The sequence below is a fragment of the Rhizoctonia solani genome, chromosome 3 (genome assembly GCF_016906535.1).
Source record: "Rhizoctonia solani chromosome 3, complete sequence".
Taxonomy (NCBI): Eukaryota; Fungi; Basidiomycota; class Agaricomycetes; order Cantharellales; family Ceratobasidiaceae; genus Rhizoctonia; species Rhizoctonia solani.
In genome coordinates, this window is record NC_057372.1 from 1,035,456 (window position 1) to 1,057,820 (window position 22,365).

Genomic DNA, 22,365 nt, shown 5'->3' on the forward strand with positions numbered 1-22,365 from the left:
CCTCCACCTGATGACATCACTATGACATGTTGGTGACACGCATGCATGAGTAAGGCCGACTGCGGAGCGGGGTTCTTATTGGATTATATTTGATATAATGTATTTGTAATTAGTCACTCTGTAGAATATATAAGGAGGCCAACCGACCATGGTAACACCCAGGTCAATTACCTCTTGTCGCATCCACCACTGTACGAGGGCCTTACAGCCCAGTAAGATACTTAGTTACACGCCTTAAGCGTTGTCCTCACTGTACATACGTAGCTCGCCGCCGCCTTACAGCGCGTGGACATCGTAGTTAGTTAGTTCGTTGTCGTAGGGTACCTCATCGCCGCCTTAAGCGGTTTACTGTATTAGTCACACGGCCATAAGCGCCCGCACCCTCGACGTCCTTACAGACGTCTAGGACAGGAGGTTATAACAGCAATAGTGGATTTCAAAGTTAAAATCGCTTAAGAATACGCGCCATTGGGCATGCCTGCGGTTGAATGTTCTGGCTTGCATCCAGTATTCCAAGTTTTGATGGTCCGTGAATACCTGTATGGGTCTATCCGTTGCTTCTAAGAAGATACGCCATTCCTCCAAGGCCTTAATGATGGCTAAGAGTTCCTTGTTGTGGGTGTTGTAATTGGCCTTGGCACCAGAGAAAGATTTTGACATGTAGGCTACCGGGTGTAGGCGGTTATTGTTTCCTCACTGACTCAAGATTGCTCCCATGGCTACGCCTGACGCATCTGTCTCTAGGTAATAAGGCAAATTGGGGTTTGAGTGGATCAGAACTGGCGCTTTGGTGACTAATGCCTTGAGTTCCTGGAAAGCCTGTTCTTCCAATACGTCCCATGACCAAGGGGACTCCTTCTTAGTGAGGTTATGGAGGGGGCGTGCCACAGAGCTAAAGTTGGGAATGAATTGCCTGAGGTAATTGACAAAACCTAGGAAAGCCTGGACCTGTTTGACCGTTTTGGGAGTGGGCCATGTTGTGACAGCTTCTACCTTCTTCTGGTCCATTGAGAACCTGGAGGGGGAAATGATAATGCCTAAGTAGTTGACCGTAGTAACGTGAAAATGGCACTTTGACAACTTGCAAAATAGCTGGTTCTTCATTAGGCGCAACAGTACTTCTCTGACGTGGTTAGGGTGGTCCTCTGGGTTCTCAGAGAAGATAAGGATGTTGTCCAGATAGATTACTACTGTCACGTCAATCAGATCTCTGAACAGGTTGTTCATGAAATGCTGGAAGGCAGCGGGGGCGTTGGTAAGACCAAAAGGCATGACCAAGTACTCAAAAAGGCCATATTTGGTTCTGAAAGCCGTTTTCCATTTGTCACCTTCCTTGATACGTACATTATTGTACCCCCATCAGAGATCTAATTTGGTGAATACTTTAGTGTGCCTGAGTTTAGCCATGAGGTTGTCCTGTCTAGGGAGTGGATAAACGTTCTTGTGCGTGACGTCATTTAACTTCCTATAGTCAACTACCAATCTTAGTGAGCCATCTGCCTTCTTTACAAACATGACTGGAGCTCCGGCGGATGAGGTGCTGGGGCAAATCTTGCCCGTTGCCAATTCCTTGTCAATGTGTTGTTTCAACGCCTTAGATTCCGCATCCGTCATGCTGTATATGGGACCAGGGGTCAGTTTGGCGTCCAGGACAAGGTCTATAGAGATGTCATACTCCCTATGTGGAGGGAGGACCTTAAATTCTTCTTCTCCAAAGACTTTAGCAAACTCATGGTACTGAGGGGGGAGGTCTGCTAAAGGATCTGAGTCTGCTTCTTCTTTGGAGGCAATTTGAACTTGTTCAGGGAAGGTGACTAGTCCCTGTTGCCAATCAATCAAAGGAGCTTCTGCTGTTAACCATGTCATGCCTAGAATAGCTGGTGTGTTGCCTATGGGGCAAACAAGGAAAGGAATAGTGTGGTGGTGGCCATTGGCCAAGACTGCAAGTTGAACCTGGTGCCAAATGCAACCAGTCTGGGATATGGTACCATCTAGCATTCTCACTACTTGTGGATTTTTGAGTAGGGTTTTTGGGATTTTAAGTTGTTCTACTAATGAGGGGGATATAAAGTTGGAGGTGGCACCAGAATTGATGAGGGTTTTGATAGGGTCTGTTGGATAGTCACGCAGTTTCATATCTAGGAAGAGCAGTGGTTTCTTGTTCAAGTCTGTTGCAATATTTACAAATTCCAAGACAAATACATGCGTTTCTAATTTTGAGACCAAGGGCTTGACGGTAGCTCTTGGCCTTACTCTTTTTCTGACTCCACAACTTCCCCTATCTTGGCGGCCTCCTTGATTGTGGCTTTCCAGCCATTGGGGCATTGTTTGATGCCGTGCCCCTTTTGTCCGCATTTAACGCACAGCCCTGATGCGCAGCAGCAATCCCTTTCTTCCGGGGTGACGTAATTTGGGTCCTCCAATAGGCAAACCCGTTGGGTGGTGGTTGTGGAAGTGGTCGCAGTGACCAGGGACTTGGTGGGTGCCTTTTTGGGCCGGTTCTCCTCATTCTCCCAACGGGTGTTGTCAATTTTGATGGAGGCGGCAAATATAGCCTCCAGCTCGTCGGGGATGTTGTCCTTGGTGGACAGGAGTTCCTTAACCTTCCAGTGAAGGCTGCGTGTAAATTGGGCAATGTACGCCTCTTCATTCCAGTCAAGCTCCGCCATAAGGTTGCAGAACTTGGTGACGTACTCAGAGGTGGTGGTGGTCTGAGTAAGCGCAGCAATTTTTCTGGCGGCTGCCCGCTTTGCGTCTGGGTCTGCAAAGGCTTCTTTAAATTTGGCCGTTAAGGCCAGGATAGTGGTTGGCGGGTTTCCCTTGCCCTTGATGATGGCCCCTATGAGGGGAAGTGCCCAATTGGCTGCTTTGTCTGTCATGTGGTAAAGTATCCACACGACCATCTGCTCCTCTTTGTCAAATTGATCCCTGTGTAGGGCTACCCAAAGCAGCATGCAATCCAGCCATTGTGTGGCCTTGCGTCCCCTGGTTTCTCCTTTATAAGGGTCGGGGAGATCCATTTTGGGCCTTTTTACGCCGCTTCCTGCGTCAAAGGGGGTAAGGGAGCTGAGTGACCGCCTAGGCGTTCCCTGAGGCTCTTTTTTGGGTTGCCTTGGCTCTTCTTCTTCCTTGGAGTCAAACCCTGTTCCTCTTGAAGGGCGGAATGGAGCCTTGAGCCCAGGCCTAACCGTGCCTGGAGTGTGGGCTTCCCCTCCTGAGTGGGTAGGAGGGGTGACAGGCCCAGTCAATGGGCCAGGCTTGGTTTGGGCTCCGCCCTGGTCCTTGTCCCCAACAAGGTTGTTGGTTTCCTTGCATATGGCGGTAAGCTGTGTGATTTGCTTGCCTTGTGATTTGATTTGGTCCTGCAAGGACCCAACTGTGGCTGTGAGGGCTGTGATAGCCTTGAGGAGAGCGGTAAGGGACGGCTCCAGTTCCATCCTTGGCAAGTCTTGCAAAGGGGGAGATGTGCTGCAAGAGGGCGGTAGGGAGTGGGTTGGAATGGAGCGTCTAGAGGAGCAACTGGAGGGACGGGAGTATGGGTGTGGGACGCCAGAGTGTGTGGAGGGAATATTGGAGACAACGTGGGGGAAGTGGTGCCTATATCAGGACTTATGGGCAGTTTTTTTTGTAGTGTGTGGGCGCTAAACCTTTGCGTCAAGCACCTAGCATTGGATAGTCCCTACAACAAATCAACAGATCTGGCAATTGTGATATGAGCAGGTTTTCTACAAGCAGGTGTTTCAGCTGACTAAGGTCGCTAACTACTGTGTTCCGGCAAAACACGTGGTATGCGGGGGATTAGAGTCCTTCTGCCTTATAGCAATTTGGTACTACGTGAGGGTGGGGGGTTTTTGATTATTCTACCCCGCAAAGTGGCCCTGATCACGTGATTTCCCTTGTGCTAGTACAGGGGATCCTCTCCTTGTTGAACAAGCCTACAAGAAGTTGATTTTACAATGTTGTGACCCAACTGTAAGGTTGGTCACACGCTAGTGGGTTGGGCGCTTGGGGCTGTACTACTACAAACAAAGTTATACAACTACTATCTAAGGCTATACTAAGGTTACGTAAGGTAACCGTCTGCTTGACTAAACTACTGGCAAGGGGGGCTTAGCCCTGGAGGTGTGGTGAGCGCAATGAAGGGTGAGCTTCTGAACTACTGAGGGCCGGCTACTTAGCTGGCTGGGGATGATCCTCCTCAATGGTATGAGACAAGGTAAAATCAACTTGGTGTTTCCAAGCAATTTTCCTGCTGTATATATAGACAAAACGCACTATCTACATGGTCTGTGCGCGTGAGAGAAAGAAGTACAGAAGACAAATGAGAAGCATGCTGCGGGCTGCGCAGAAGCGTGGATTTCTCCTAAGCGCCCTTGGCACGGCATCTTGGCGCGGCATCTCGGCATATAAGCGCCAAGATCACGTGATTGAAAAACAAAAGGTATTGAGTCCGTAAAAAATAGTAAAAATAATAGAAAATTTGTCCAATTCTAATGGTAAAAATAAGGAGTTTGTAACATGTTGTATGTCTTGACTTGATTTGTTCCCTTGCCTCACTTGCTAACAACAACAACTGGGACATTTGTCAGCTCAACATCAACACTGCTTACCTACATGCTGAAGTTGACAAAGAACTATATATGCAACAAATCCCCTACTTTGAAGATGGTACAAATTGTGTCCTCAAGCTTAAACATTCTATTTACGGTCTGAAACAAGCCAGACGTATGTGGAACAAGCTATATGATACCAAACTCCAATCAATTGGCTACCACCCCTGTCTCACCAACTTGTGTGTCTACTACTGCCTTGAAGACTACAAGGGTGAGTTATGCGTATCCATCATTGCTACGCATGTTGACAATTCAATTGTTATCACATCCACAAATACAACCAACTTTGCCATATCCAAATTACTTGGCAAATTTGATATGCGCAATTTAGGTCCCATACTGTTATAACCTCCTAACGTATACCATTAGACTCGCACGATTTTTCTGATATTTTTAGTATTTTTTACGGACTTGATACCTTTTGTTTTCCGATCACGTGATCTCGGCGCTTATTATGCCGAGATACCGCGCCGAGATGCCGTGCCAAGGGCGCTTAGGAGAAATCCACGCTTCTGCGCAGCCCGCAGCACGCTTCTCATTTGTCTTAGCTACTTCTTTCTCTCACGCGCACAGACCATGTAGATAGTGTGCTTTGTCTATATATACAGCAGGGAAATCGCTTGGAGACACCAAGTCAATTTTACCTCGTCTCATCTCATTGAGGAGGAGCCCCAGCCAGCTAAGTAGCCGGCCCTCAGTAGTTCAGTAGTAACCCCTTGACCTGCGCTTACCACACCTCCCAGGCCTCCGGCCCCTTTGTCAGTAGTTAGCAGTAGAAGTCCGCCTTAAAGCGGCAGTTAGTATAGCCTTAGTAGTTAGTTAGACCAGTGTCACTTGTAGTAGTACGGCCTTAAGCGCCCAACCCCACTAGCGTGTGCCCACCTTACAGTGGTGCACAACATTGTAAAATCAACTTCTAGTAGGCTTGATCAACAAGGAGAGGACCCCCTGTACTAGCACAAGGGAAAACACCAGATCGGACTCGCCTTTCGTCTTTAATAATCAAACAGACGTCGGTCCCTGGTAGTACCGAATTGCTATAAGGCAGACGGGCTCTAATCCCCCGCATACCCTGAGTTTCGCCGGAACTCAGTAGTCAGCGACCCTAGACCGCTGAAATACCCGCTTGCTGAAAACCCGCCCATATCACGACCGCCAGGTCTGCTGATTTGTTGTAGGGACAGTTCAACGCTAGGTACTAGACGCAAGGGTTTAGCGCCAGTATACTACAGAAAAAACCGCTCATAAGTCCTGATATAGGCACTACTCCCCCCACGCCGTTTTCACCATTCCATCCACACGCTCTGGCGTCCCCCACCCATACTCCCGTCCTACCAGCCGCTCCAGTTGTCGTTCCGTGGCAGCCAACTCCCAACCACCCACTCGCAAACCATCTCCCACTCCGCAAAACTTGCCCGGAATGGAACCAGAGCCGTCCATTGGCGCTCTCCTCGAGGCTATCCAAGCCCTCTCCACACAAGTTGGGTCCCTCCAGGACCAAGTCAAGGCCCAAGGCGAGCAAATCACTCAGCTCACCGCCTTATGCAAGGAGACCAACGACCTTGTTGGAGACAAGGACCAGGGCAGAGCCCAAACAAAGCCTGGCCCATCAACTGGGCCTGTCACCCCTCCTACCCACTCAGGAGGGGAAACCCTCACTCCAGGCACGGTTAGGCCTGGACTCAAGGCCCCGTTCTGCCCCTCACGAGGAACAGGATTTGACTCCGAGGAGGAGGAAGAGCCAAGACGGCCCAAAAAAGAGCCTCAGGGAACGCCTAGGCGGTCACTCAGCTCCCTTACCCCCTTCGACGCAGGGTCCAGCGTGAAAAGGCCCAAGATGGACCTTCCCAACCCCTATAAGGGAGACACCAGGGGACGCAAAGCCACACAATGGCTAGACCGCATGCTGCTCTGGGTAGCCCTACACAGGGACCAATTTGACGAGGAAGAGCAAATGGTTGTGTGGATACTCTACCACATGACAGATAAGGCAGCTGATTGGGCACTCCCTGTCATAGGAGCCATCATCAAGGGCAAGGGCAACCCGCCGACCACTATCTTGGCCTTAACGGCCAAATTCAAGGAAGCATTTGCAGACCCTGATGCCAAGAGGGCGGCTGCCAGAAAGATTGCTGCGCTAACTCAGACCACAACCACGGCTGAGTATGTCACCGAATTCCGCAATCTCATGGCGGAACTAGATTGGAATGAGGAGGCGTACATCGCCCAATTCACGCGCGGCCTTCACTGGAAGGTCAAGGAACTCCTATTGACCAAAGACAGTGTCCCCGACGAATTGGAGGCTATCTTTGCCGCCTCCATCAAGATTGACAACATTCGTCGGGAGAACGAGGAGAACCGCCTGAAGAAGGCACCCGCCAAGTCCCCGGCCACCGTGGCCACTACTTCCACCACTACCACCCAACAGGTCCGCCTCTCAGAGGACCCCAACTACGTAACCCCGGAGGAAAGGGACCGCCGCCGCGCATCTGGGCTGTGCGTCAAATGTGGGCAAAAGGGCCATGGAATCAAGCAGTGTCCCAATGGCTGGAAAGCCACAGTCAAAGAAGTGGCCAAGGTTGCCAAGGACAAGTCGGGAAAAGATTAAAGTCGAGGACTGCTGCCAAGCCCCCGACTCCAAAAATGGACAATCTAGTAGACAGTTTTGAATTTGTATCTCTTGCCTTAGACTCAAATAAAAAACCCCTATTATTTATCGATCTATATGTCCAGAACTCCCCGGCAGAACCCCTCAGAACACTCATAGACTCCGGAGCAACATCAAATTTCATCTCCCCCTCCGTGGTAGAAAAACTAAAAATTCCAAAAACCCAACTCGAAAATCCACGAGTTGTGAGGATGTTAGACGGTACTATATCACAGACTGGTTGAATCTGGCACCAGGTTCATCTCACGGTCTCGGCCAATGGCCACTCCCACTCCATTCCCTTCCTTGTTTGCCCCATAGGCAACACCCCGGCTATTCTAGGCATGACATGGTTAACGGCAGAAGCTCCTCTTATTGACTGGCAACAGGGATTAGTCACATTCCCTGAACAGATACAGATTGCCTCCAAAGAAGAAGCGGACCTAGATCCTCTAGCAGATCTCCCCTCTCAATACCATGAGTTTGCTAGAGTATTTGGCAAAGAAGAATTTAAGGTCCTCCCCCCACACAGGGAGTATGACATATCCATAGACCTGGTTCCAGACGCCAAATTATCCCCAGGTCCCTTATATGGCATGACAGATGCGGAATCCAAGGCACTCAAACAACACATTGATGAAGAACTAGCCACAGGCAAAATCCGCCCCAGTACCTCATCTGCCGGAGCCCCTGTCATGTTTGTCAAAAAGGCTGATGGTTCCCTTAGGCTTGTTGTGGATTACAGAAAGCTCAACAAAGTTACCCACAAAAATGTCTACCCTCTCCCCAGGCAGGATGATCTCATGGCCAAATTACGAAATGCCAAACTGTTCACGAAGCTTGACCTACGCTGGGGTTATAACAACGTCAGAATCAAAGAAGGAGATGAGTGGAAGACAGCATTCAGAACCAAATACGGGCTCTTTGAATATCTGGTAATGCCTTTTGGCCTCACCAATGCCCCAGCTGCCTTCCAACATTTCATGAATGACTTGTTCAGGGATCTAATCGACGTCACAGTGGTCATTTACCTGGACGACATCTTGATCTTTTCAGAAAATCCAGAAGAGCACCCTAATCATGTCAGGGAAGTCCTGTCGAGACTCATGAAAAACCAGTTGTTCTGTAAGCTGTCAAAATGCCACTTCCACGTAACCATGGTCGACTATCTTGGCATTGTCATATCGCCTGCTGGGTTCTCAATGGACCAGAAGAAAATAGAAGCGGTCACAACCTGGCCCACTCCTAAAACGGTCAAACAAGTTCAGGCTTTCCTAGGCTTTGTCAATTACCTCCGCCGGTTTATTCCCAATTTCAGCTCAGTCGCGCGCCCCCTCCATAACCTCACCAAAAAGGAATCCCCCTGGTCATGGGGCCCCCTAGAAGAAGAAGCTTTTCAGGAGTTAAAACACCTAGTTACTCGGTCACCAGTACTTATCCATTCCAAACCGGATCTCCCCTACTACCTTGAAACAGACGCATCAGGGGTAGCCATGGGAGCAATCCTAAGTCAACAAGGAGAGGATAACCGCCTTCATCCAATTGCGTATATGTCCAAATCCTTCTCAGGAGCCAAAGCCAACTACGATACCCATGACAAAGAGCTTCTGGCAATCATCAAAGCCCTGGAGGAATGGAGGATCTTCTTAGAAGCCACGGACAAACCAGTACAGGTGTTCACAGATCATTGCAACCTGGAATATTGGATGCAGGCAAGAACCTTCAACCGGCGTCATGCTAGATGGCGTGTATTCCTGAGCAATTTCAATTTTGAGATACATTATTGCCCAGGAAAACAATCAGGAAAGCCCAATGCTTTATCTAGGAGATCAGATTACACGGATAAGCCCCAGGAACCGGAAGTTATGCTACCAGCCGAGGTATTTGCCAACACATCAGAAGAGGAACTTGAAATTGTCACGGAAATACGCTCCAAGCTAAGGGAAGATCCATCCCTTGAGCCTATCATCCAATTCCTAACTGAAGACGTGGATAACGCTCCTCCCTCCATTTGGAAGGCTTACAAGGATTACGACTGGGAGGAAGATCTACTATGGTATCAAGGGAAACTTGTGGTCCCGGACTCAGAAGCCCTGAAGGAACAATTACTCAGGGAATTCCATGACTCGCCACTAGCGGGTCACCCAGGCCAGCAAAGGACCTTGGAGCTCTTGAACCGCAACTACTGGTGGCCAGGAATGAAGTCATCAACCAAGGAATGGGTAGAATGCTGCCCCACTTGTCAAGCCAATCGTTGTGCCCACAACCCGGTCATAGCCCTAAAACCCTTAGAAGTTCCCCCCTTTCCATTTCACACCATCTCCTACGACTTCATCACGGGTTTTCCCAAGTCAGAAGGACATGATGCAATCCTGGTAGTTATTGATTTGTTCTCCAAGTTAGGCCACTTCATCCCTACCTCAAAGAAGGTGTCAGCAAAGGGTTTGGCTGATCTCTTTGTCTCCCACATCTGGAAACTTCATGGGCTCCCCGTCAAAACAATATCAGATCGAGGGACTACATTCACAGGGAAATTCCTTAGGGCTCTCTACCAACAATTAGGGATTAAACCTTCCTTCTCCTTGGCCTATCACCCTGAATCAGACGGCCAGACGGAACGTGTCAACCAATTCATCGAGTTCTACCTAAGATCTTACGTAGCAGCGGATCATTCAGATTGGGTTAAGTGGTTACCACTTGCGGAGTATGCCTATAACAACGCCAAGCACTCAGCTACTGGAAAAACCCCATTCGAATTAATTTATGGCAGAAACCCAATCATGAATCCGTCAAACATTCCTGCAAACGTCCCAGAAGCAGACCTTGTGGCAGATACCTTAGCCAGGGAATGGAAGGAAGCCAAAGCAGCCCTCAGAATGAGCAAAGAACGGATGACAAGGGATAGAGGAACAGTCCCGGAATATTCAATAGGGGAAAAAGTCTGGCTAGATGGGAAAAACGTAGAACTTAGGACAAATTCCAACAAGCTAGACCCCAAGCGACTAGGTCCCTTCGAGGTATTAGAGAAGGTATCCAGTCACGCGTACCGCCTCAAACTACCAGAAACTCTTAAAATCCACAACGTATTCTATGTGGGTTTGCTATCCAGGGCACACATATCCCCAAGTCAACCATTTCCAGAAAAACCCCCTCCTGAAACAATAGAAGGGGAAGAAGAGTATGAGGTGGAGCAAATTATCGACTCCAAAAGACAACGAGGGAAATGGTTCTACCTAATCAAATGGAAGGGTTATGGCCCGGAAGACAATTCCTGGGAACCGGAAGAACTCCTAGAGCACAGCCAAGAGGAGATCCAACAATTCAACAAGTCACAACTGAAAAAGGCTCGTGACTCCGCCAAGAGCCTTTAAGGGGGGGCAATGTTATAACCTCCTAACGTATACCATTAGACTCGCACGATTTTTCTGATATTTTTAGTATTTTTTACGGACTTGATACCTTTTGTTTTCCGATCACGTGATCTCGGCGCTTATTATGCCGAGATACCGCGCCGAGATGCCGTGCCAAGGGCGCTTAGGAGAAATCCACGCTTCTGCGCAGCCCGCAGCACGCTTCTCATTTGTCTTAGCTACTTCTTTCTCTCACGCGCACAGACCATGTAGATAGTGTGCTTTGTCTATATATACAGCAGGGAAATCGCTTGGAGACACCAAGTCGATTTTACCTCGTCTCATCTCATTGAGGAGGAGCCCCAGCCAGCTAAGTAGCCGGCCCTCAGTAGTTCAGTAGTAACCCCTTGACCTGCGCTTACCACACCTCCCAGGCCTCCGGCCCCTTTGTCAGTAGTTAGCAGTAGAAGTCCGCCTTAAAGCGGCAGTTAGTATAGCCTTAGTAGTTAGTTAGACCAGTGTCACTTGTAGTAGTACGGCCTTAAGCGCCCGACCCCACTAGCGTGTGCCCACCTTACAGTGGTGCACAACACATACATTACTTTCTAGGTATTGCATTCAAATGCAACTGCAACCGCGGTATCTTATGCCTCAATCAAACTGCTTACATCAACAACTTAGTTCACTTTGCAGGTCTTAAGGATGCTTTCCCTGCCAATACACCCCTAAGTCCCAGCGTTCAACTCACATGCTTTGATGGTGCTAAGCCAAAGTTTAATTATGGAACTTACATTGGTAAGCTCCTATATGCGGCTCTATGCACTCAACCCAACATTGCTTATGCTGTTGCACACTTAGCACAATTTACTACATGCTTTGGTCCAGCACACGTGACTCAGGTTAAGCGCCTAGTCCATTACCTCAAGGGGACTTCAACCCTTGGCCTCACCTATTGCTGATTGGCCAAAGGCTTTGGCAAAATCGGCTACTCAGATGCCAACTGGGGCAGCAACCTTATTGACCGTAAGTCCATCTCTGGACATGTATTCATGCTTGGCGGCGCAGCCGTTTCTTGGTCAGCTAAGAAGCAAGCAACTGTTGCTTTGTCAACAATGGAAGCCAAGTATATGGCGTTATTGCACGCATGTACCCAGGCCTTATGGATGCAACAATTCTTTGAAGAACTGTACCTATACGCTGATGCACCAACCCTTATTCTCTCAGATAATCTCGCTGCACTCACCCTATCCGTCGAATCTCAATTTCATGGACGATCGAAACACATCGACATACGACACCATTTCATGCGCAATATTATCGAGAAACGGAAGGTAACTACGTTGTACGTACCGTCCAACGAGAACCTAGCAGACGCCTTCACTAAAGCACTCCCGGCACCACAATTCAGGTACCTCATGAGATCAATCATGGGCGAACCGATCGAAGAACCAATCAAAGACGAATTGATTAACTAAATCAATCCTCGAATCGAAGTAATAGCTGAATAACTGAACATAAATGAATCGTAATGACTGGTTTTTCTGAATAATCGAAATGTAATGATTTGTCCTAAATGTATCTACACTTAACTCGTTTAAGGGGGAGTGTAGAAATATCGTGTAAATACTAGAGTAACCTAGTATGTTCTATCGCAGTAACCGAGTCAAGTGTCGAGTCATCGTTATATGCGCAGTACCAGTCGCAGCACTCATTGGTATGACTCAGAAGGTTATACGAGGTATATAAGGAGGTCCTTTCGGCCCTCTAATCATCACCTCTATATTCACTTATCGTGTACTGTCTTTACTTTCTTATTACAACGTTTCTTTCATAGTATAAATACATTCTATTTTATCTAACTCTTTCTACACCACGCACTCCGACGGTAGTTACACTTATTGTCAAAACTAAACACATTCACCGCAAAACAGTAGACCACTGTCAAAGCTAGCCAGACAAAGAAATATACTTACTCTTGTGGTATTAGGATACAAGCCAACTTGGTGCTCGCGTGGTGCGGGATAAATATTGGGTGATCGTTGGCCTGGCTATGTTTGAAGTTCGCATGCTGAGTAGATCACTTCGGGGACTGTGCCGATTGGCGACAGCTCAATTAAAGCGCCGATCGGACGCTTTTCATCAATTGAAGTCTTGGGACCTCCACACCTCAAAAGTGAAGGGATCTGAACCCATGGGTTATCTATTGAAGAGAGGCTATTGGTCCGCTCGCTTGAAAGTCGTGCTTCGAAATCTGCCCAGTCAGCCGCCAGACTTACAAACAGAACGCGCCATGGTTTAAACTCTAATAATGATCTCAATCCTCGGCGATATGAAAGTACATATATATGTATATATGGCAAATTGCACAAGGTCACTGTAAAATGGCGCTAATTGTACAATACAGTCTCATGTTCCTATTAGACGGTGAAATAACGGTTTGAGCTCGGAGTAGAAAGCAGCGCGGTTAGATGGTTGGAGATCACAGGATGGGTCATTATGAGGCTGGATCAAGAGGTGCGCAACGCGCGCATAAAGTGTGTGGCTGTGTTGCGTGTGAGACTTGACAGGACCAATCGCTGGTCCGGCCCTAGTTCGGGAGAATCTGCTTCCGGGGTATCATCACACCTGGCTGTCTGCCTTGAAATATCCTTTGGGTCCAAAGGTAAGCATTTTCAAGACTTAAATCGGGGACTGTAATAATAGCGCCATGCTAGAGGTTCACTGGGAGGCTTCAGCCCTTCTTCACCGTACAACTTTGTGAGTGTTTGAACTGTAAAGTTGACATTGTACTAATTATTCAAAAGTCTAGAAATTTAAACGTAAGTCAAAGCGGCGAACTACCAACACTGTTTTTGACGAACTGTTTAGAAACACAAAAATGGGTGCTACTCGTGCTGAGAAGGAGGTTTACTTCGAGAAGCTCAAGCAATTGCTCGACACCTACCGTAAGTTCAACCCAAATACCTTGAATTTAACAAGGTATTAATGCCTATCTCCTAGCCTCGATTTTCGTCGTCAATGTCGACAATGTTGGCTCCAACCAGATGCATCAAATCCGTGTGGCCCTCCGCGGAAAGGGCGTCGTCCTGATGGGTAAGAACACCATGGTCCGCCGTGCGATCCGTACCATCATCAGCGAGCGCCCCGAATTCGAACGTCTCCTCCCGCATGTCAAGCTCAATATTGGATTCGTCTTTACGAGCGGAGACCTCAAGGACGTGCGCGAAATCATCGTTGCCAACAAGGTCGCCGCCCCTGCTCGTGCCGGTGCCCTCGCTCCCAAGGACGTCTTTGTCCCAGCCGGAAACACCGGTATGGAACCCGGAAAGACGTCTTTCTTCCAGGCGCTCGGTATCCCAACCAAGATCGCTCGTGGTACGATCGAAATCGTGTCCGACGTCAAGGTCGTTACTGGTGGCAACCGTGTCGGTCCTTCCGAAGCCACCTTGTTGAACATGTTGAACATTTCGCCGTTCACATACGGAATGACTGTGGTCCAAATCTTCGACCAGGGCAACGTGTTCTCGCCTGATGTGCTCGATATCGACGAGTCGGTCTTGATCGACAGGTTCTTGTCCGGAATCAAGTCGATTGCTGCCATTTCTTTGGCTCTCAACTACCCGACTATCGCCTCGATTACTCACTCGCTCGTCAATGCGTACAAGAACTTGCTCGCCATTGCCGTCACTACCGAGTACAGCTTCGAGGCTGCCGAGAAGGTAAGCATATATGCACTCTATCCACATCCCAAGATGGTATATACACACTGAAAATCCTGACGGCATATGCCGTTACGATGATCTCTTTCCACTGATTCCCTTTTTTGAACTGGGTTGGTTATTCAATCATGCTAACACATGTATCATAGGTCAAGGAATACCTCGCCAATCCCGAGGCATTTGCCGCCGCCGCACCCGCTGCTGCTGCTGCCCCTGCTGCCGCCACCGAGGAGGCCGCACCTGCCAAGGAAGAAGAGAAGGGTACGTACTTGTGCTCCCATATGCATACATTCTTGATTAACATTATCCACAGAGGAGTCCGACGACGACATGGGCTTCGGTCTCTTCGACTAAACGCCTTTCGGTTCTGTATCATACATGTTCGATCCCTGTGTAGTTACAAGCCATCATGCATGATGAATTTACACATACATAAATTACACGTCGTCCGATTTTCTTGTCGGAAACTGGAGATCTTCATGAGAAGGAAGAACTATCCCGGGCTTGAATCCTATCGTGACTCGCAGACAATGTTGCAGAACAATAGACGCCCGTTCTATTGGTACTTTCCAGGCACTCCTTTCGGTCATTGCCTCAAATCCCCCGTCGATGAAGGGCCCTACTCGCAGCCAAAAAGAAGGCACAACGCATTGATCGAGGGAACGGGGAAAACGGCGTGTAGCAAATGAGGGAATGTCCTAACCCTCGTCTACCGTTTTAACCTTGAATAACTGTTGGAGACTCAAGTCACAGGGGCACTAGCCTCCGAAGAGAATATTACCAGCAGATAGGAGATCATCGAAGCTTAAGATGTAGGTGTAAAAAGAATAGGAAGACACAGAAGGTCACAAAAAGTATAGGAGTGGGAAAGCCGTGATAAACAGAAGAGGGCAAGGTCAATAAGCATAGAAGATATTCGTCTGAGTGTGTGTCCACGATGAAATAGGGGTTTACCGTGCTGGTTCGGAGCGCAAAATACACACCCAACTCGAGTTGACTCTCACCTGACCCCCCTCTTGAGTTACACGCCAAGTCCAGCAATCAACGGCACATGTGGACCGCAAAGTCTGGACTGGAGCTCTCCCCCTTCTCCCTTCTTTTGCGTGATGAAATACGCCACACTAGCCGCCGTTTCTATCTCGTCTCGGCTCCCCCCCCCCTTGCTTGCTCAGTATGCACTCATCTTTTCCTGCCTCTCCAGTCCCGTCCTACTTGCCACACGTAAAGTCCGTGTTGGAAACGGTATAGAATAAAACCTTGATCGGGTAGGTTGATAATTACACCCAACTGACATCAGGCAAAACTCGGCGACTGTCCTATATACGCATCGCACACCCCATCCCATCCTATCCATACTAACAAAAACACACCACGGCGTAAGCACCTCTCGTAAACTCAATACAAGCGCACCGACTCACCTCTCGAACACTCTCAATGGTGTATATCATACCGCACGTCACCCCTCCTAGGCGCTACAATAACAACAACACCAACGAACGGTCTCAGGCCACCGCAGCTATCCAAACGGGACAAATCGAACACGCACCGATTAAAGGATTCATCTGCGCCATATAAGTGATTGCCCACATCAAGTAACAGCACGTAAGCGTCAAGAGTATACTCGTTCGCAGCAACCTGGTTGTGTCCCCCAATAAAATACAATTCAAACCTCCCAGTTATATTCGATCGAACGGTTTGAAGGGGGGATGGGACCTACGTTTGTGTTTCGCCCTTGGGAGTAACGAACCATCCGATCACGCCCAGTGCGATACAGACTAATCCGACAAAGATGACCGACCAGCCGCTCATGGTTGCGTGTGCGTGTGTGGTAGAAAACAAGGTGTAACCGATCGAGTTGGAGGGCGGGGTTACGTTACACAGTCGTTATTACCTCACGGTTACGTTACTCCACGATGCAATAAGTTAAACCAAGGCGTATTGACACCGACTGCGCTACAGTAAGATAAGAGGGGATAAAAAACAAGCAATAAAGCATGAGGTTGCATATAAGAGTCGTTTCAGTCATACGAATATGGAGACATAACAGCGGAAGCAGCAGCAGAGGGAAAACAGAAACAAAAAAATAATTTGCCAGACACGATACGGGTCAAGAAATCGACAAAAAAGATATACACAGTGACGAATGGGGGAGGTAAAAAAGAGGAAGAATACAAAGAGTCCGAGGTGTAAGGCATAGTAAAGAAAAAGAAAAAGAAAAGTAGTAACATAACGTGTGTGAGAAAGAAAGCCCAAAGAAACAAGGGAATAGCTATGATGTCGACGGTCGGCCAGCAGGAGGCGCAGCATTCACGACTGCTACCGTACTACTCGTCGGCGTCGGCGCCGAATCATGCTCGATCGCGCTCCCGCCAACACCCGACAACGTACTCGCGGCTCCAGACTCGACCGTGCTCCCCACGCTTCCGAGGGTATCCAACCGCTTCATTCGCCGCTTGGATCCATTGCTCGAATCGAGCACACTCGCTCCTCGTTGGGAAGGCACCGTTCTTGATCGTTTTACTTTGCCTCCTCCGCCACCGGACTCGGTTGTGACGGGAGATTCGGAGCCGATGGACTCGGGTTCGGTCGTGAGCGGACCTAGGTTCGTGCCTGGGTCATGGAACGAGCGTCGGCGGGCGAGTGAGCCTGTTGTTGGGTCTCGGCGACGTTCGACGAGTTTGTAGCCGCCTGGCGGAGGGTCCTGAGTGGTATATGATTAGTATTGAATGTAACTGCAACAGTATAAGGAGAGGAAAGCATAGAATGGCATAGGAGCATAGGCGGTATCAAACACAAGAAAAGGTTCGGTCCGAAAGATGAATGGTCCAAGAATACAGTCCGCTAGACAATACAATCAAAGAAACCCCCACAAGAGACCCTCAATGGACACACATAACATACCGCCCCCAACTAGAGTCCAAACGCAAAACTCGACGTACCTCGTCGCTGTCACTAGGTACGATATACCCTGGCCTCTCCACGCCAGGACTGAACTGGCCGGGGTGAGAGCCGATATAAGTGTTCCGCTCGATGCCGGGGCTCATGCCTGCACTAAGCATGATGGAATCGCCCCGGGCTGGAGGGTCGAGCATAAAGTGATCCTGGTGCTGGATGAGGAACACGAGGACTTGTTGTGATAGAGCGTGTTCAGTTGGCTTCATCTCGTGTGCAGGAAGACTGATGATCCCTGGTCGGAAAATCACTGCGAGATCTGCAAGAATGTGAATATAGGAGCGAGTGATGGGAGGGAGAAACGTACTAGACTCGGTCATAAGGTTCTTGTCCGATTTACGGGCAAACACCGAGAGGAGATCTAAAACATAAAGCAAAAGGTATTGGTTCGCACGGGGCATCTCCTTGATCAACTTTCGGTAAGTCTGAATAACATCGTTCTCGCTCTTGGATCGATCCGCTAGAAGAAGTGGTAAATAATACATAAGCATCGGGAAGCCGTTGGTAAAAAGGAGAAATGACGCACCTAGAGCGGCCCGAAACTAGCAATGATGGCGTGGGACAGGGTGAGCGTGGATGGTAGGGGAAACGCGGGGGAGGGTAGAATACGTACAGCATGGTACTGCTCTGTCGGAATGACGGGTTCCTGGACACTGCCATTGGTGCACAGCATACAACAAGACAAGACAAACACATACCGGCATCTGGGTGAGATAGCGACGGAAGACACTGGCGACGTCATGCGAGGTGTAGGACTCGTGTTTCCAATTGAGATCCTTGCCATACTAGAATAGACATGTTATTAGTATTGTCATGGGCTTGTGACATGGGTAAGGACTGACTCTGGGAGGTGACTCAAAGATGCTCTGGAGATCACGCATGCGCTTGTTGGATCCGTTGATTCGAAATACGCCTTCGACTTCGGTTGCTGGGAAGATGGTGAGATGGGGCAACGGTGATGAAAAAGATAATTAATGTACCATTTTCTTTGAGGAAAAGGCCGCTGAAAGGGGGTGAGCTATAGTCGACAGATGTGAGATCCGACGCACCACTTGGCCACGACGACGGGGATATAGCCCCAGACATAGAGCTCGCCCTGTGGATTGGCAGTGGAGATCTGCACACTCGCATAGCGCAGACTCTCGCGCAAGGGAATGCCGAACACCTTGTGGGGCGCTGCGGTGGGTTAGCGGATGAGATAATGAGGAATAAAATCAAACGGACCGTTCTTGACAAGCTCATCGGGATCCCGCTTGAGAATGCCACCCTGGGCATTCTTGAACTGTTTCCACCATGACTTTAAGTTCTGTTTCGTTGCTGGTGGGCTGGATGGGTGGTGCATGTCGGGAGGGTGAGGAGAGGCAGTCCCAACCTGCGGTCTCCGGGGGGCAGGGACCGGGGTGGGGACGGGGATGGGAGCGGGAGGGGGGGCGTTTGACGGAATATTGGGAATTTTTTGATTTTGTAAGTTTGGGGGATTGAAGGGCACGGGTGACGTCGTGCGACGAACGGGAGATATACGGCGCTTGGAAGAGGAAGGAGTTGTGTTGGATTGGGACGGAGCCGCACTTGCTAGTGGTGGACGGCTGTGAGGCGGTGTGGCAGGCCGGATTGAAGAAGTCCGCTTCCGAAGTGTACGCCTGGGCCGAACCGTACTTGGTCCAGTACTAGCACTAGCACTGGCACTAGCACTGGCACTGGCACTAGCACTCTTGTCTGCGCCTATTGGGACCGAGACCGGTACGTGACCGTCGGATGCTTGTCGTCGGAACTTGGCCAGGATGCGTGCGTATGTGGAGAGCGGTGTGCTCGTGGGTATGTGGGTGTTGCCGTTGCCGTTGCCGTTGTTACCGCTACCACTCTCCCTTCGCGGGCGCTCGTCAATAACACCCAGGGACCGACGATGGTGTTGAGAGACTCCCAGAGGTGTCGCCGTCCGCTGGATAACCGTAGTCGAGGCCCGCGAACGCGAGCCAGGAAACACTTGCTGAACCAGATTGGCAACTCAACACAGTCACAAGGCCCGCGCCCCAGTCAAACGAATTCCTTGTCCGGGTGGTCGTTGGTCTCTTAAAATCACATCCCAAAATCTAAATCCACCCAGGTTCGGTATCCCCACACACAAACACACGTCAAGCCGCCCAATCAAGGGCGTGTGCACATGCTGGGCACATACATCTTTATTTGTATATATCTCCTTGTGGGGTACTTGGTCTCTTTACTCTCTCTGCCATGTGCACTTGGTGCCTAGCTACATCAACACCTGATGAATCCCTTCCCCCTCAGGTCCCCTCCTCTCCAAAACCTCACTCCAAAACCGCATAACCATGCCCCACTCTTGCCCACGAATCATACGTACCTCATCCATCTTCTCCGTCCGCACAATTCCGAACCCTTTGCGCAACCCCCCTTCCCCCGCGCTCGGCCCTACGTACAAAACCCGGCTTCCAGCCCCGGGTCCTGCTCGGGTCGGAACCTCGACCAGCCCCCCCGCGACAGACACCACCGACTTGATACCTCCCGGGAGACGGAGCGCAGATTCGAGTGCGACAGTTCCCCCTTGTGCGAATCCGAACAGATGAATCCTTGATTCGGTCCAACGGCATTCGTCTTTGAGATGTGCGATGGCTCGGTGTATTTTCTCAACGGCCGGCAACGGATTCGGACGTTCAATCATCTCTCCGAGGGACGTAAACGATGTATACCACTGATACATTTCTTCGCCTTGATCCAAAAACGGAATTCTTGTAACCAGATTTCATTATGACGTCGGTCTTTGAGGGGGTATAGGGAAAGAAGCACGTACGGATCTGAGGCTTGTAAGACGAGTATCGCTGTCTGGGGAAGCTTTAATTGCTTGGCCATTCGTACAAACGGGGCCATCGTGTCCCCTTGGGGATCCCATTAGCAGAGGGACATGGTAAATAGATATATGTATGTATGCATACCAAGCCCATGCAAAACAATCAATAAATTCTCGTCCACTCCATCATCGCTCGGGGAATACACAAACTCCAATCCTAGTCCCGAACGTGTAGGTCGAGGTTTCGTGCGCGGCACCGGGTCCACAATGGACGGAGCGACACTCAACACTCGTTCTTCGGCCATCTTCCTCTACACAAAATCCAATTAATTAATACCGCCCCTGACCCGACGCTCTCACTCTACACAAGCGCCCAACTCGAAAGAAAAGAAGAAGAAAAAACACCCACCCTGTGTATACGCGCGTGGTCGATCGTTTAGAGTTGATAGTGACGTCAACTCACACATCATTTGCCTTTTGGAGTATTTTTGTCAGGGACTTTGGCGCGCGCGTAATCAATCTTATTCGTCATTTGCACATTGGTCCCCGATCGGGCAGGGCCACAGTAACCGGTTGCGAGATCTGGTAAAAAGTGAGCCGAGGACGTAAATATGCGCATACACACGAAACAAGGGTCTGCAGAACGGAAAAGTATGAGAGGGGAGTGTATACGTGGCCTTTCAAAGTATGGTATGACGGGATATATGCGCTTTGGGTACTGCTGCTGCGTCACGCCACGATGCTTCCCCCCCCTGAAATGTCAGCGCCAGCGCCACAATTATAATCTTACAAGGCGTAGTGAATTGGATTGGATGCGTGGTGATCATGATTTATTGGAGTTTATCGACTGATAAGGAGGTCTACGGGGATCGTAACCGCCGGAAATCGGTTCAATCCACCGGAATATCGTTCGAATGCTCATTTTGCACTATATGCGCCGACGAGCATATAAAACCCCTGATAATAGTCCAAATCCAGGCACATTCCACAGAACGAAAGTCAGGGGCTTAGATTATGGCTCTTGATCAAACCATTTATGGGGACTTTAGCAAAATCTGATATTGGATTTCCTCAGAGCTCACACTCGCAATGCCCGATTTCCCTTCGTCCAGATGTGGATTGTCAACGGAGCTCGGACATATACTTGGGTTAACAGCGCATTTCAAGTTCACGTAATTCCGTAGGGATTCCTGTAGCATGTCCCCACAAATACACGGAGTGGCTACTCGAGTGGAGTTAGACTTTATGTTCGCTTTTTTCTCTTATTCAATGGACACACCTGGGACCCCGGACTATCGTGTGAAGCTACTGTGTATCTATGGTTAGATATCCTCTCGATATAGATCTTACTTGGTTTACATTACCACATATTCACAGTCGGCCAGACCACACGAGAGCATCCCAGTTCAATCATAACTAGCTCGTACCACCAAACCCGCCCCTAAGATAGCCCGGGGTCCTCCAAATGGCCACTATCCCTCGCTGACATTAACATGAGGAGCACCAGGGCCATCGTCTCGCAAATCGCCTTCCGTAGCACAGTTAATTCAATCCGATCGAATATATTTCTTAGCGTTTGACGGGTCGATATGCCGTACCTTGGAAGCATGCCAACCTCGTACTAGTTGCCGATACGGGTATGACTCGTCCGTCTTGGCATTGCAAGAAGACGAACTACCCTAAAATACATTTAATGTGAATACGCTCAGACCTCTGATCGACCGTGCTCCAAGCCGCGGTAGATACGACTTTGGGTCGAGTGAATACAGACTCCACAGCCGGGGAGAGGAAGGGGAGAGGGTGGCAAGACAAAAAGGGCGGTGGATAGCATCATATCACGACCAGCGTGGAGTTGGTTTCTGTGCTCAGCCTTTGTCTCGCCCAATCATCTCTCAACAACTTATTTAGTCTAAAGTCTATACTAATAACACGAGGTGCACATCGCGGCCTTGTCAATTATCTTCCATGGCAACATGTTTAACTGAATTGAGTATATATAGATTTGAATTTATCGGACGATGTGCCTTGGGAGCACACGAAGTTGTCAGCATCCGTATGGCTCATCTTTGCTGATATTCGTGTGTGCGCGTTCGACCCCGCGATAGCAAGGAAAGCGACACGCACGCCAAGTTTGAATAACATCTGTGGCTGAGATAGAAAGTGACTCACCTACTTCGTACATCAATTCCGGAATTCATTCCTCTCGAACGTTTTATATGCGTTTCCGATACTTATGTACCCACTCCCCAGAGGTAATGTGATACTAACCATACTGTGCAAC

General features: G+C 49.3%; 7 protein-coding genes across 7 annotated transcripts; 4 read left to right on the forward strand and 3 right to left on the reverse strand.

Moving 5' to 3' along the window:
- Nucleotides 1-402: 402 nt before the first annotated feature.
- RhiXN_02714 (Retrotransposable element Tf2 protein) lies at nt 403-2,136 on the reverse strand (the record flags this gene model as incomplete). The annotated part of the gene is made up of 3 exons (XM_043322531.1): nt 403-665; nt 702-1,332; nt 1,384-2,136. 3 exons carry the CDS (start codon nt 2,134-2,136, stop codon nt 403-405), a joined length of 1,647 nt encoding a protein of 548 aa, XP_043178027.1.
- Nucleotides 2,137-2,249: 113 nt separating this feature from the next.
- Nucleotides 2,250-3,437, reverse strand: RhiXN_02715 (Retrotransposon-derived protein PEG10; the record flags this gene model as incomplete). The annotated part of the gene is made up of 1 exon (XM_043322532.1): nt 2,250-3,437. One exon carries the CDS (start codon nt 3,435-3,437, stop codon nt 2,250-2,252), a length of 1,188 nt encoding a protein of 395 aa, XP_043178028.1.
- Nucleotides 3,438-6,033: 2,596 nt separating this feature from the next.
- Nucleotides 6,034-7,221, forward strand: RhiXN_02716 (Retrotransposon-derived protein PEG10; the record flags this gene model as incomplete). Its single annotated transcript, XM_043322533.1, has 1 exon — nt 6,034-7,221. The coding sequence occupies one exon, from the start codon at nt 6,034-6,036 to the stop codon at nt 7,219-7,221; it is 1,188 nt and encodes a 395-aa protein (XP_043178029.1).
- A 35-nt stretch (nt 7,222-7,256) lies between these two features.
- Nucleotides 7,257-10,631, forward strand: RhiXN_02717 (Retrotransposable element Tf2 protein; the record flags this gene model as incomplete). The annotated part of the gene is made up of 2 exons (XM_043322534.1): nt 7,257-7,466; nt 7,518-10,631. The coding sequence occupies 2 exons, from the start codon at nt 7,257-7,259 to the stop codon at nt 10,629-10,631; spliced, it is 3,324 nt and encodes a 1,107-aa protein (XP_043178030.1).
- Nucleotides 10,632-11,659: 1,028 nt separating this feature from the next.
- On the forward strand, nt 11,660-12,085 carry RhiXN_02718 (Copia-like polyprotein/retrotransposon; the record flags this gene model as incomplete). Its single annotated transcript, XM_043322535.1, has 1 exon — nt 11,660-12,085. One exon carries the CDS (start codon nt 11,660-11,662, stop codon nt 12,083-12,085), a length of 426 nt encoding a protein of 141 aa, XP_043178031.1.
- Nucleotides 12,086-13,488: 1,403 nt separating this feature from the next.
- On the forward strand, nt 13,489-14,683 carry RhiXN_02719 (ribosomal protein L10; the record flags this gene model as incomplete). Its single annotated transcript, XM_043322536.1, has 4 exons — nt 13,489-13,555; nt 13,611-14,329; nt 14,479-14,590; nt 14,643-14,683. The coding sequence occupies 4 exons, from the start codon at nt 13,489-13,491 to the stop codon at nt 14,681-14,683; spliced, it is 939 nt and encodes a 312-aa protein (XP_043178032.1).
- Nucleotides 14,684-16,598: 1,915 nt separating this feature from the next.
- Nucleotides 16,599-20,389, reverse strand: RhiXN_02720 (Rho GTPase-activating protein; the record flags this gene model as incomplete). The annotated part of the gene is made up of 13 exons (XM_043322537.1): nt 16,599-17,030; nt 17,269-17,540; nt 17,589-17,741; nt 17,808-17,823; nt 17,895-17,927; nt 17,980-18,066; nt 18,124-18,209; nt 18,262-18,284; nt 18,331-18,457; nt 18,506-19,268; nt 19,641-20,025; nt 20,088-20,172; nt 20,230-20,389. The coding sequence occupies 13 exons, from the start codon at nt 20,387-20,389 to the stop codon at nt 16,599-16,601; spliced, it is 2,622 nt and encodes an 873-aa protein (XP_043178033.1).
- Between the last annotated feature and the right edge of the window lie 1,976 nt (nt 20,390-22,365).